General features: G+C 33.7%; 2 protein-coding genes across 5 annotated transcripts in view; one reads left to right on the top strand and one right to left on the bottom strand.

Annotated features, from left to right (window-relative positions):
* The window catches only part of MCPH1 (microcephalin 1), a 124,209-nt gene that overhangs the window by 44,572 nt on the left and 66,318 nt on the right, over nucleotides 1-13,319 (top strand). The window lies entirely within an intron of this gene.
* The window catches only part of ANGPT2 (angiopoietin 2), a 42,828-nt gene continuing 30,828 nt past the window's right edge, over nucleotides 1,320-13,319 (bottom strand). For both annotated transcript variants that reach the window (XM_063389347.1, XM_063389348.1), the window contains 4 exons: nucleotides 8,820-8,921; nucleotides 8,125-8,291; nucleotides 4,956-5,086; nucleotides 1,320-3,594 (listed from right to left, as the gene is read on the bottom strand). In XM_063389347.1, the coding sequence (XP_063245417.1) occupies nucleotides 3,434-3,594; nucleotides 4,956-5,086; nucleotides 8,125-8,291; nucleotides 8,820-8,921 (561 nt within the window). In that variant the 3' untranslated portion in view covers nucleotides 1,320-3,433. The remainder of the gene's footprint in view (nucleotides 3,595-4,955; nucleotides 5,087-8,124; nucleotides 8,292-8,819; nucleotides 8,922-13,319) is intronic.

Here is a 13,319-nt window from a genome sequence, read left to right on the forward strand (position 1 = left end):
CTCACCAATTAACATCTGAATAAACCAGCAGCTTAGGGGAGTATAAATGTACTTTAATTTTATTTCTATCTGTACCTGTATACAAACTGGAGAGGCATATTATTGCCAAACGGAAAGATTTACAGGTCAGGGACTCAATTTTTTTGGCCCAGTTTTTTTCCATTTTTTTGGGTAATGGAAAATTACTGTGGTCTTCTAGAACTGCTAGGCAGGAAAAAATAAAGCATTTTTTCTCCCTCTAATAATCATTCTCAAGTACTGAATTGGGAATTAGTGCAAAAGTGGATATATGGAGGCATGGTGTACCTGTGTAGACCTCAGTGTACTTCATGTATTTTAATTTATTGAACAGGAATTTTATTTTGGTTTTAAAACAAGTAGAATTTTAGCTGGTTACTAGTCAATCATTCCAATAATTTTCCCTCCACTAAATTAGTGTCTGCAATTTAAAATAGTGTCTCAAAGTTTCATAGAGGCTTTGAAGAAAATACAGTTAAATGGAGTATGAGATTTATTTTTACTGTAATTTTATTAACTGTTAAGAACTTCTGTTTAGCATTCTTTCTAAATCTATAACTTATGTAAATTTACATATTCAACATAAGGTTTTATTTCGTGATTGTAAGTTGTATGCTCTCAAAGTTTAGGGAAACTGTAGCAGTTATTCTCAAATAACCCTAAAGAAATTAACTATCCATTATAATTTCATATTTTTTTCATAAAATGAGAAAGTAGATTGGTTTATATAGCAAATACAGTAAGAATGGTAAAACTTTATGTGAAAAATAAGTAAGAAGCATGGTCTTTTTTTTCCCCTATTCTGCATTTCTCTGAAAAAATCTACACTGAATTTCATGTTAAGTTGCTTTGAGTTTTCTGTTTCTTTTCAGACCACCTTGATGAATAACAAAGTATGCTATCAGTAACAATGTGCACAGCATTCATTAGAAGTGATTCCACTTGGGGTTGTTTTTGAGATTCCATTTAGAGGTTTTATTCCTGAGGCAGAAGTAAGGAGAATTTGAGAGATGGTGAGAATGTAAAATTGAGGGAGGTTAGGGTTGTGCTAAGAACCTGAATCACTTCTTTTTGCAATGTGCTGTTCTTGCAAAGGAACAAAGTTGGAGTCGAAGGCAATATTTCCATTACCATTACAATCATTCCCTTATTTAGTTGCTTTCATTTCTTACTGTAACAGATACCTTATTTTTTAAGATATGATTATTATTTGAGCATGAATGGTGGTTTTATTTGCCTTTTTGTTTTCTTCTTGTTTCTTTCCTGCTTCCTAAAAAGTACTTAGAGAAAATGGAAGTACATTCTAGTTTCACATACTGTTTATTTGATTACAGGAAGGAATTAAAAGTAGGGGTTACCTTGCTGTTATGTTTTATTTGTTTGTACCAAGTCCAAAGCAGTTTTTGCAGCCTTCTGTTTCCTATTATCGCCTTCCTTCTGACATGTCCTCCTGTTGCTTCACTTTGGTGTTTGGAGTTCAAGCCATGCAATCTTCTTTAGATGAAATGTCAATTAAAGATATTTTCCCTCTAAAATTTTACATTTGTGTTGATAAATTGATCCTTTTTCCCCAAAAATGAAGTTTCATTAAACAATTGATCCACTCAATGTCATACATCAGTATTTTTGATCAATTTCCCAGAACAGTCATCAGAAAGCCTCAAATTCTATAAACTTTTTTCAACAAATCAAAACTAGCCATGCAGTATTAAATTATTTTTGCCATGGCCACTGAAATTCCAATTCAATTCCAGTGCCTGACCACTGATTTTTTTTTCTAATATCTCATCTGAATCTCCCCTGTCTCAGTTTAATGCCATTTCTTCTGGGCCTGTCACTGCCGGCACAGTAGAAAAGAGATCAGACCCCACCTCACTACAACCTCCTTTCAGGTGATTGTAGGGAATGCTGAGATCCCCCCTGAGCCTCCTCTTCTCTAAACAACCCCATAGCCCTCACCCCTTCCTCATACAATATTTTTTCTAGATCCTTCACAAGCCTTGTTGCCCTTACAATACCTTTTGTTAAGTTAGCTTCTGGGAATATGTCTAGGGTTTTGTTCTGGGTTAAGTTCTTACATTGTAACTAATTCAGTATCTGCTGAAATCAAAGTTTTACAAAAATATTAGGCAAAGGATAAGCATAAGAATTAAAAGCTAAACTCAGTTTGGTGGAAAACCTCAACTAAGTTATTGTGATGTATGAAGAAATATCTTCTCAATCTGATTTGCACATTTAGAACACAGTTTTAAAGCATATAGTGATAAAATGAAGGAGGGAAAAAAAAAGCAAAGATCACCCAGTAGAGCAATTTATTCACATTGTGGCATACACTGAGGGCCTACCTACAGAGAATTTTTAGGCAGAAGTCCTAAGCTTACTGAAAAAAACCCATAGTGTGACCTTAGATAATTTTCAGATTATTTTTCTTCCTTTTCTTAAAATGTAGTAATTTGTATCTTAAGTCATGAGCATAAATTTAATTGTATCAAAGAACATGCATATGTTTTTCAGTTAGGTTATTTTTACAAAACATATAGATATATTACAGCACCAGGTGATAAATGATTGTCATAGACAACCGGACATCTGGTGTTAATGCCGTTGTCTCAGTTTATAAAATACTGGTCAGTTATTTTACAAGTAAATGACAAGGGAAGAAAAAAAGTGCAATCTTTGTAAAAATGTATAGGAATATATGCTATATTGTAATTTATAGGGTTTTTCTGTAATTTGAAGACAGTGACTGAAATAGACTGAAAACATGATGATTTTGTAAATGGTATTTCCCAAGAATACATGCAAACTATTTAAATGCTTTTTGTCCTCTGTTAAACACAGTCATACAGATTACTGGAAAAATCCTCAAGTAAGTGTAGAAAGTTGTTTAGGAGACTGTGGGGGAAAAGAATGTATTCCCTAACTAGGATTGAGCTAATTACAGAACAGTGTTTTTTTAATGTACATAAAGAGCACACATGACACAGAAAGATAAATAGTTCTAGATCTAGCTAAGTGTTTTATATTAATGTTTAAAGTTCGAAGGTGAGGTGAAATGCATATTCCTAAAAGTATTTTAGGGTTTACTTCACAGTTCCAGTTATTTACTAACACATACATAACAGAAACGATCAGTAAAACAGAGTCCTTAAGTTGTCTTATGGTTTCTTGGATGTTCTTTTTATTGAGTCATTTGGCCAAATCACTGTTATATCAGGTTGATGCTTTAGACTTTGTGACTGGTTGAATAATATGAGCTTTAGCTGATCAAGGCGATTGCAGTTCAGGAACTGTACTGAACTGATCCTTTCAGAACACTAGTTCATGCTTCTGGGCTTGAAAAAATGAGACAAGTTGCTTGGTAAAATGAGTCTTTGAAGACTATACAATACAAATTCACATAATGACAAAGCATTTAGAAATCTGCTGGTCGAATCATCATAGTTGTAGCTTTGAGCGAGTATCCCGAGCCCTTCCAGTAGTACCACTTGATGCCATTGAACTTGTTGTTGTTCTGTCGTAATGGATAATACATTCCATTGAGGTTAGAAGGACCACATGCGTCAAACCACCATCCTGCAAGACACAAGACAGAAATCAGCAGAAGTAATTCTCAAAATAATATTTAAGGTCACTTTGTTGTCTGGAAATGAGAAAGAAATCTAAACCCAGGGTTTTTTTCTTATGATTTGGAAGTGTCGGTATACAATACTTGCCCCAAACTCAGGAAAGAAATGTATTTATGTATCAACTACATATTCTTGAATCTTATGCAATAAATTGTATTTTAAAATTGAGAGGGGAAACTGTTCAATCAATTAATTATTCACATCTGAGGGCAGAACACAAACTATAATGATACTGAATTGCCTTTGGTTTTATCTACTCTTTGGTAAACTCCTGTTCTTCACAGATTTAAACTCCTTTCTTAATTCTTTCTAGAGGAATTATTCAATTCTCTGGGCAGGTCAGTTCAAAAGCTCCTGGAACTTCATAAGAAGGGAAAGGAAAAAAAACAGCCCAAATGTACTTTGTATCCGTATAGTCCTGACGTGTTAGTGAGTCATAAGGAAAATTATTTTTATTAATAAAACAATATTTTTATATTTCTGTTATGGTGGCACTAGTGTGTATGTGTTCTGTTTTGCAGGGCAGTATTCCAAATATCCTTTTGGGTAAACTGAAGCTGTCTTTTTTTTCTTGCAGCTTATGCTATAGGAAAATGAACAATTGCTTAAAAAAAACAAAAACAGAAGCCAAATTTACAAAGCACTTGTTTACATTTCGGAATGTGGAATTCTAGGTTTAGAAATTATATAGAATTATTTGTGTAATTGAAGATAAAACTACCACACAGAACTCAAATATAACTAGTGAACAATCATGAGAAAAAATGTAGATATATGTGTGGTCTATCTTTATGATCTTTACCACTTCATAACTATATTGAAATAAGGAATTAAATTCTTGTATTCTTCTGTGGCACTTGCAGCACACAGCAGCTCTTGAGGGTTTTTCCTCTTGGGTAGTTAGGGAGAGGGCTCATGCCTAAAGAATCAGGAGCCATTTCACTGACAAACTGAATCTCTGAAAGAGATTTCTGCAGGGTGCTGGGTTTTGATTTCTGAATGTATCTCCATTCCTCAGAAGAGGAATCTGCTGTGTCTCTGATTAGTTCCACAATTACAGACTTTCTTGTGCCCCAACTTCAGGGACTTATTTTCCCTGCAGTTTTAACTTCCCTTGTTTTATTTTAACTAACTTTTGTCAAATGGTAAAATACTTCTTCTGGAGTCACCATACTACTATTTCTATCCATGAGTTTTGAACATTTTAATAATTAAAATTTACTAAGTCAAAATTATCACTATTTTTCTCGTAGACAATTTCAGTGCCAATAAAAATAGGAAGACGGAGAAACATAAAAACATTAGTACCTCCTGTTAGCATTTGTGAACATTTGCAAATACATTTGTCATTGTCTGCATCCTTTGTGCTAAAATCATTTCCTGGTTGGCTTATACTACTTATTTTGCCCGCTGTCCCAGTAAGTCCTTTAAGGTAAATCCTGTAGAAGTGAAAAATGGAAAAACAATTATTACGTGGAAGTTGATTGTAGTTATCTGCAAAATAATGATGGAATAATTTGCAATAAATATCCTGTTCAAATGATTTAATTCTCTTCTGGCCAATGTACTGGTGTAAGCTGTTTTTCAGCACAATGTTTTCAGATGAATAGAAATGGTCAGCACAATATTCTAATGAACATGTGTTTGTTCATGTCCTATTAGAAGAGAGCAAGTAGATAGTAACTTCTAGGATTTTTCATACAGATCATGTATTTGTTAACACTGAAAGTACATTTTTGTACTTCAATGCAACAGTACATGCAATTATTTTTATTACGTTCAAAAGTTTAAACCAAACGTTTTTGATTCCTATTTTGCTGTTACTACAACACAGCATTACAACCCCACATATATGAGATAACAGCCTTACCAGGAGTGTTAATTATGAACTAGTAAATGGTATTTTAGAAGTTTCTCAATGTTTCCCTGTCCTAATTACTCATCCTTTTCACATCATTCATAAGTTTTGGTATTAGCTCATCACAAGTATTTCAGTTTGCTTCAATTCCCTGGCAGGGTAAGCTTTCAGTGAGGCTGCTGCTGTTGGGATCTGCTTGCACTGGGGCCAATGCAGTCTCAGTGGGGAAAGACAGGGCACCGAACTGGGCTGGGCAATTAAACAGCTGTTCCTGTGTGCCTTGAATTGGAAGGACTTGAACCCTCTGCTCCCACAGTATTTTTTTGGTGATTGCATTTCTATATCAAATAGCTCATGCTTCTCAGAGATATTCTATTTGCTTAAAGACAAGACCTGACTCTCTGAGGAGAATTAACTAGTCCCCCAATTAATCTTCATCTTGTATGTAATTCTCTGCTTATGATAGAAATTGTCTTTGGTAATTTAACAGATTATTTAAATGCATTTCATATTCCCTATTTTAATAATTAATTAATATTCATTTAGGTTTCAAAGTATCAGTTCATTACAGATTTTAATTATCTTTTTTTAAAAATCACTATTTTTTCTTTAGATGAGTTCAAAATTATACAAGCAAATTTCTAACATAAATGCTATTAAAGGTTCCAAGTATAATGTATGAGCCTGGGCTGGGTCTTCAAGTATCATCTGAAGTCTAATATAAGCATGGTATTATTTACACTATTAAAAATAATTTTTAAAGGTACAGCTTAGTATAACAGAAGATGAGAGGCAGTGGATGGAAATTGAAATGAGGTGTTCTGACTGGATATCAGAAAAACTTCTTGCCATGAGGAAAGACAAGTAGGTTGTGCCAAATGAAAAACCATGAGCAACCTGGTTTGACTTCATAGCTTTGAGATCAGGAAGTTTGAGTCCATTCTGATCTCAGTTTAATATGAAGATATTTCAGTTTTATGGCCTAACTCATAATATTTCCAGCATTCAGAATGTATTAATCTTTTTAATGTAATGGATCACAAAGTCATAGAATTGTTTGAGTTGGAAGGGACCTTAAAGATCATCTAGATCCAACCCCTTTGCCATAGGCAGAGACACCTTCCAGTAGATCAGGTTGCTCAAAGCCCTATTCAACCTGGCCTTGAGTACTGCCAGGGATGAGGCGTGGAAGATGTTAACTGAATACTTTCTTTGTTTTTTTTTCTTTTTCATAATGTTAAATATATTCTTTAAACCACTCCATTTTATGATGAATTCCTTGCTTGCTTGCATTTTGCAATAAAATTGCTTTTACCGTCTTAGTTTTCAGTAATTGTCTTTTAATATTGTAAATGGACAAGGGCAATCACCCATTTTGCAAAAGCTGCCCAAGTATTTTGAAGCATTACTTAAAAAAAAAATCTCTGCTATACATGCTGACTGTTTCCAGATGAAAAAATATTTACTTTGGAGTTGAGACAACTAGACACTACCAAGGCATTAAGATCTAGCATCTTGTGGGGGGCAGATGGTGATAGTTTTGAATTGCTTTGTTTGCATGTAAGACCTGAGATGAAATAACAGCATTAGTTGTCTCGTGTGTCAGGTTGACTTTATTTACAACAAATAGTTGCTAGAGATCTTGGAAAAATTCATCTACATGTAGACAATTTTTCTGTCCAGTCACCCAAAGCTCCATGAATCTGTAAGACTCTTACAAAGAAACATTTCATGGACCATGTAGTAGGAAATCATCTGTTATACTGTGAAGTCTTTAGGTTCTTCTATAATAAATCAAACTATTTATTGCATTTACAGAGAGCCTGGTGAATGAACTGTGAACTGCCCATACATTTCAGCTGTGGCTGATAATATTTCAAAGTGTGTAATACTATGATACTATTTAAAGTGTATAATACTATGATAATATTTATATAAAATATTTATTTAACATTTGTATTTTTTATTCTTTTAACCAAGAATTAAGAAGAAGTTGTGAATTTTTACATTTTACAGGATTAGAGCATAAATCATAGGTCCATTAAAATTTGGTGTTTAAACTGACAAGTTAGTGGTGGGTGAAATGCACATTTGCTCCATTTTCACAGGTGGGAGAGTTTTTGAGAATCTAGGCCAGTTGCTCACGGAAGGATAAGGCCACATCACCTCAGTGTGCTCAGTATGACAACAGAACAGTTCCTAGAAAACACTGACGAGGAAAATCCTTGCAGTATAATTCATCTTAGTCATCCACCTTCCAGAAATGTATTTTTTGCAGGGAATCAGGATTTGAGAGCAACTGCCTACAGTTTCCTATTGTCCTAATGACTGTGCACTGTCACCCACTACATTGGCACATGTATCCTATCTTATTCCATACTATCTCGTCATCTTTGCATCTTGTGTGTTATACTCACTCACAATACACTGGTAAAATACATATTTTCTCCTCTGGAAAAAGAAATTTTTTTAGGCAAGAGATGAAAAATGGAGAAAACATTATTTTCTGAGTGAACTGGAAAACAGTTATGATTTGTATGAAATAAGGCCATGCATCTACACAGTTTAGAAGACTTCTATCAGAACTTTTTTTAAATTAGATCCTACTTTTCTGCTTACCTGTATTTTTGTTCTTCACTTGCTAGAGAGAATTGGTCATACAATGAATATGCCTCATTTCCTTCCCAGTCTTTCAGTTGAATTTTAAGAACATAGCGCCTCTGATTAGTCAGTTGAGAAACAAACTCATTTCCCAGCCAGTACTCCCCAGCAGGATCACCAAATCCCTGTAATTCAAGTTGTATATTTAAATAACTTTGTACGGGTGGGTTTTTTTCCTTTGAGTTTGAAATGATCACTTTATCAATTTTTAAGTTTAATCATTTTCAGCCTGTCAACTAAAAATTTTACTGTGTCCATGGGGATTATTGATCTGTAATGTTTCAAAAAGTTGATTTCAACAAGGACAAGCTCAGGAATCTGAAACAGTGAATCAATATTACTTAGTAGATTTGGAGCAGTTCCTACTGTTGCCACTAGAAACACAAATATAAACAACTCAAAAAATGTAGACATATGATGGAACAGTTGATTAAAAAAAAGTAAGGTTTCTCTTTAAAAACAAACATCACACTTGCAAGTTTGCTTAGGCAAACAACTTACACTACTCTGACATTTTCATAATGAGCATCTGAGGACAAAGACAACTTTTTAAAGTTGCTTACATTTTAAGGATGCTATTAATGTAACTTTAGCATATTAGATTTCAAATAATAATAACAGCTGGTATTAAGGCTTCAGAGAACATTGTTTACCATCTTGTACTCCTTCCACGTCCGGTGGAAGTCCACACTGCCATCTTCTCGTTTCTGAATAACTGTCCAGCCTCCTCCACCAGTTTCCATGTCACAGTAGGCCTACCAGAGTAAGCATGTAACAGCCTAAGTGCATGCAGTCACAGCAAAACAAAACCAGAAATCATGTAATTTGCATCATTCTATATAGTGGCAAGTTGTGTGCAAAATGTGAGTTAACCTAAAAATGCAAGTTTTCCTAGCTTTCATACAAATCAGGTGTGGTTGTCCACAAATAAATGTGATTCCTCAGTATATATCACACTTAACAGAAGATCTTAACAAATTACACCTTTTGCTTCTCCATCTTTTTTGTGAGAGATCCATTCAAATTTCTCATGACTTGTCAGAATATAGATACTGTTAAATTCAGGCAATGAACAAACTGAAATATATTATCAGTCATTGTTCAGTGCCTTTGCAAATGGTCTGACCCCAAAGTTATATCTAAGTGTATTATCAGAAAGTTGTGTCTTAAAGCCATGATATTATATAGACTGCAATGAACATGTTCTATGCTTGAACAAAAAGTATAAGATGTTTCCAAATAAATCACCTTTGAATTTACCAAGTTATTGCTAAAAATTTGAAAAGACTGACATGTAATAAGCAGTTCACTGAACTCAGTTTTAGAATACCCAATAAGTGCATCACTGGCACAGTAAAATTCAAGTTTGTAGGTGACTTGTTCAATCAGTCTCCCAGATTAAATCACTTCAGTGTCAGAGGTGAAAGGTATTACTGAAAGTGGCAATATACTGGGGAGATGCTGATGGAAAAGAAGTCTTTTGAAAATTAATTCAGATTTTGGAATGATATTTAGGGGAAGTAGGGGATAAATTAACAATACAATTTTGTGAAAATGAGAATATCTAGTACATTTTTTCCTGAGAAATAATTTCAAATTGTTGCATCTAATTCTGCTTTTCCGAAACCTTCAGAACTTCTAACTGGATGGATGAAGTTAGTGGAGTAAAGACAATACAATGAAAGGCAAACTGAAGTCAGTATCTCTTTAAATTGCATGTTAGTACCAACAACATCTTTAAGAAAGATATTGAATTTCTTGTACAAGTGTTCCTATTTGGAGAATTCTCAGTTAATGTTTTCTTGTTTGGAAGTTTAATTTTTTGAGCACTTTCTGCCGTGATGCTGAAGTTCAGAGCCTTCTTCAGAATCACTTCATATTGTTGAAAATTTTTGAATTCTAGTTTGACTATTAAACTACATTAACTTCTAATTTGTGTTCTAGATTTTTCATCCTGTAAGTGAAGTTGTGTCTTCCCATCTATAGTGGTATTGGCAAGATCTGACTTCTCACACTTCAAAAGGATATTTCATCTGTAGAAAATTAAATAAATAATTATAAAAGAAAATAGGCAGGTATTTCATTATGAATTTGGGTGTTTCCTTCTTTATTTAACAGTTCTCTCAGTAGTCTTACTTCTTGCCTAACAGCTGCAAGTCACAATATACCTATAAATGCCCCAAATCATGGCTGAGTAACACTGAAGCTGTAATGTCTTTTTCAATCTCTTCTATGGAAGACTGTCTTCAGTGTTAGCAGATTTGAGATCTTTGAACTGTTAGGCATCCTGGAAATTCATTGAAAAAGTATGACTTCAGAGAAGTCAGTTTCTTTCTGTGCTGTGGAGTGTTATGAGTGTCATCTTGGGATGTAAAGTGCGCTCCTTACTCAGTTTTCAATATAGTTGGCTCTTTTAGGGTATGTAGGTATTGGACGTATGTTATACACTCACATCTATCTATTTATATAAATCAAACAGAGTATTTACAGTTCAAGCAGTGCCATATAGACTGTTGAAAGGCATCAGACCTTTGAAAGGAAAAAAATCCTTACAGCTGCAAATATCAAATATATTAGTGTTTCAACAGGCTGTTGCACATTGCAAATCCAAAGCAAATACTCTACTTTAAGCTTGCAGTAGATTCTGTTCAGCACAAGACATTCAGTTGGAGAATATTAAGTTGGAGATTTTTAGGAAAGATAAAATAAATACAGAAAAGAGTTGGATAAGGGATTATGTTTTAAAGTATGTCTTGTGAATGGAATTTAACTGAAAGCTCAATTTATACTGATGTATGCAATTCCTTACACTTCAAAGTCTGGTTTTTGTTTGGCTTTATTAACATCTGTATTTAATGACTGGTAAAAGTTTGATAATAGTGTATAAATTAATCTAGTTAAAATAAAAATTCCCTTCAAAGGAAAGGCTGAAGATAAGGTATTGTAAGAGAAGATCAATCTGATTTAGAAGGCTAACTCATGATGTGTAATGTATATGTAAACACTAATTTCCACAGAGGACTATGAAAATGGATACTAGGAATGGGCTAAAGCAGATGCAAATACTTTTTTTTTTAAGCATCAATACAAGTTAAAAAGCTGACTTAACAATGATCAAATACCACTCGTTGTAGATAAAGTTGTTGACTCTGAAGTTTCTTAAAAGAACAGTATAAGCAGCCCCATGGAAAATGGAACTGTTTCACCCTTCTCCCAATTATGTACTTTTTAACTATGTATAGTGGGAGGTCATGTATTAATTTATTTGAGCCATGGGTTCAGTGTGATATTTCTCTTGTAGATGTTAATTGATGCTTTTGAATGTTAAGTGCAATTTCCTTTATGCCTATCTAAATTTCAATTTAGTTGGAATTAATACTTTGAAAAAATCAATGCTTTTAAATAGCACTTTATTTTGTTCTAATGAGATTAAAATATAAATAGTGAATGACTATGAATGTCTGTCATAAAATATTCCTGTTACAAGCAGCATCCATTTTTTAAGTGAATGGTAAGACAACTAGCTTTAATAGACACTATAGATTCTTTAAGATTAATGCTGGGGTACTGCAAATTAGTTCCCAAAGGAAAAGCAACTCACTAGGAACTGAAAAACATAATGAGAAATTGAAGAAGAGATGACCATAGAAACCTCATGTAGATTTTTCTTACCAGTAACAATTTTTTAAAGTTTGTAAATTTGGGAGTATAATTTTTCCACACCAAAAAAATTTCATGTCAATCAACTCTAAGTCTTTCTCTTAACACCCATTACTAGAACAGAACTTTTCTGAGCTTTCAACCTGCTCTAGGTTTTACATTCAGAAGAGATACATAACATTTCATAAAACTAGTAAAAATAGATACCAAGATTAGGCAGGCAGCAGGAGTCTTCAAACAGATGCCAAAAAGAATAAAGAGTTTCGCCTCTCAAGTTACAGCAAATTAGAACAGGGAGTATTTGATGTATCTTGTGAACTGCTTCAGTACTTACATTTCTAGCAGCTGCAGCACTGTAAGAGGGAATATGGGGTCTAAGAGTTTTCAGACCTGCTTTGTGAATGGCAAGGCTCAGGCTGAGTTATCAGGATGAAGAGCCACTGCAGTTTTTATAGCAAAGCAAGTGCCACATCTTTGCAGTGACCCTTTGCATCCCTTTCAGCTGTTGTCTGAACACTTTTGAGTCATTATGTCAATGATGTTTGTATTCTGCTATCTCTATCTCCTAGAGATGTGGTTAGATAAGAACTACAGTCTAACTGGTCCATGAGGTTGCTGTAAGCATAGAACTATTGACTTTTCATAGTTTTGCCTCTGCCATTTTTCCTTTTGTCAGCAGTCTTTTGCCATTTTCCTCGGTGTTTTTTAAAGGACTTAGCTTTTGTCCTCATGTAGAACAGGAAAGTTTGAAAATATTAATGGAATTAAATAATTGTTTTCCTCTCAGTTGTCATATGCAATTCCTTAGTTTTGGATTATTATGGGAGACAAATTAGTAATGTGGGATCAGTTACAGATTACACAGAAGTTGTTTATAAGCCTGTTGGGAGGTCAGAAGGTGTTACAAGAGGAAAAGACAAAAACATAAACAGCAGTGCAGCACTTTTGGCAAATAAAAAAGGTCACTCTGTTTCCTGGTCTTAGTAGCTATCCACATCATAAACAGTTGAAAATGGTGTAACAATGATGCTGATTGTCCCTAACCTTCACTTCCCTTGACAACTCCTCTTATGTATTTATATTTGTATTAAAAAATCAGCATCAGGTTAAAACTTTTTAGTCTCTTATTTTCAATGTCATACGGTAAGTAAAACCTTCCCTGTCTTTTTCTATCTGAAATGGGCAGAATAAGATTTTAATTCTTTAATATTATTAAATGACTGATTTAATACTAAGTGAAATTATTACATTTTTACTACTTTTTTAACCTAGTAAATTATCATAATGGGTATTTGCATTAAGTATTTTAAGCCTCCATGCTCAAATGTAGAGCATTTAATATTTTATAGTCTAGAAAATCTGTACTTTTGTACTTTTGAAAATGCAGTGTTAAAATTTATGACAAATTTTTATTTTGTAATATGTCATGCACTTGTGTCTGCTTTTAGAAAATATGCATGCTCTGTATACTATATTTGACAGTAAAATTAAAA

Source organism: Prinia subflava, chromosome 2 (genome assembly GCF_021018805.1).
Source record: "Prinia subflava isolate CZ2003 ecotype Zambia chromosome 2, Cam_Psub_1.2, whole genome shotgun sequence".
In the NCBI taxonomy this organism is placed as follows: domain Eukaryota; kingdom Metazoa; phylum Chordata; class Aves; order Passeriformes; family Cisticolidae; genus Prinia; species Prinia subflava.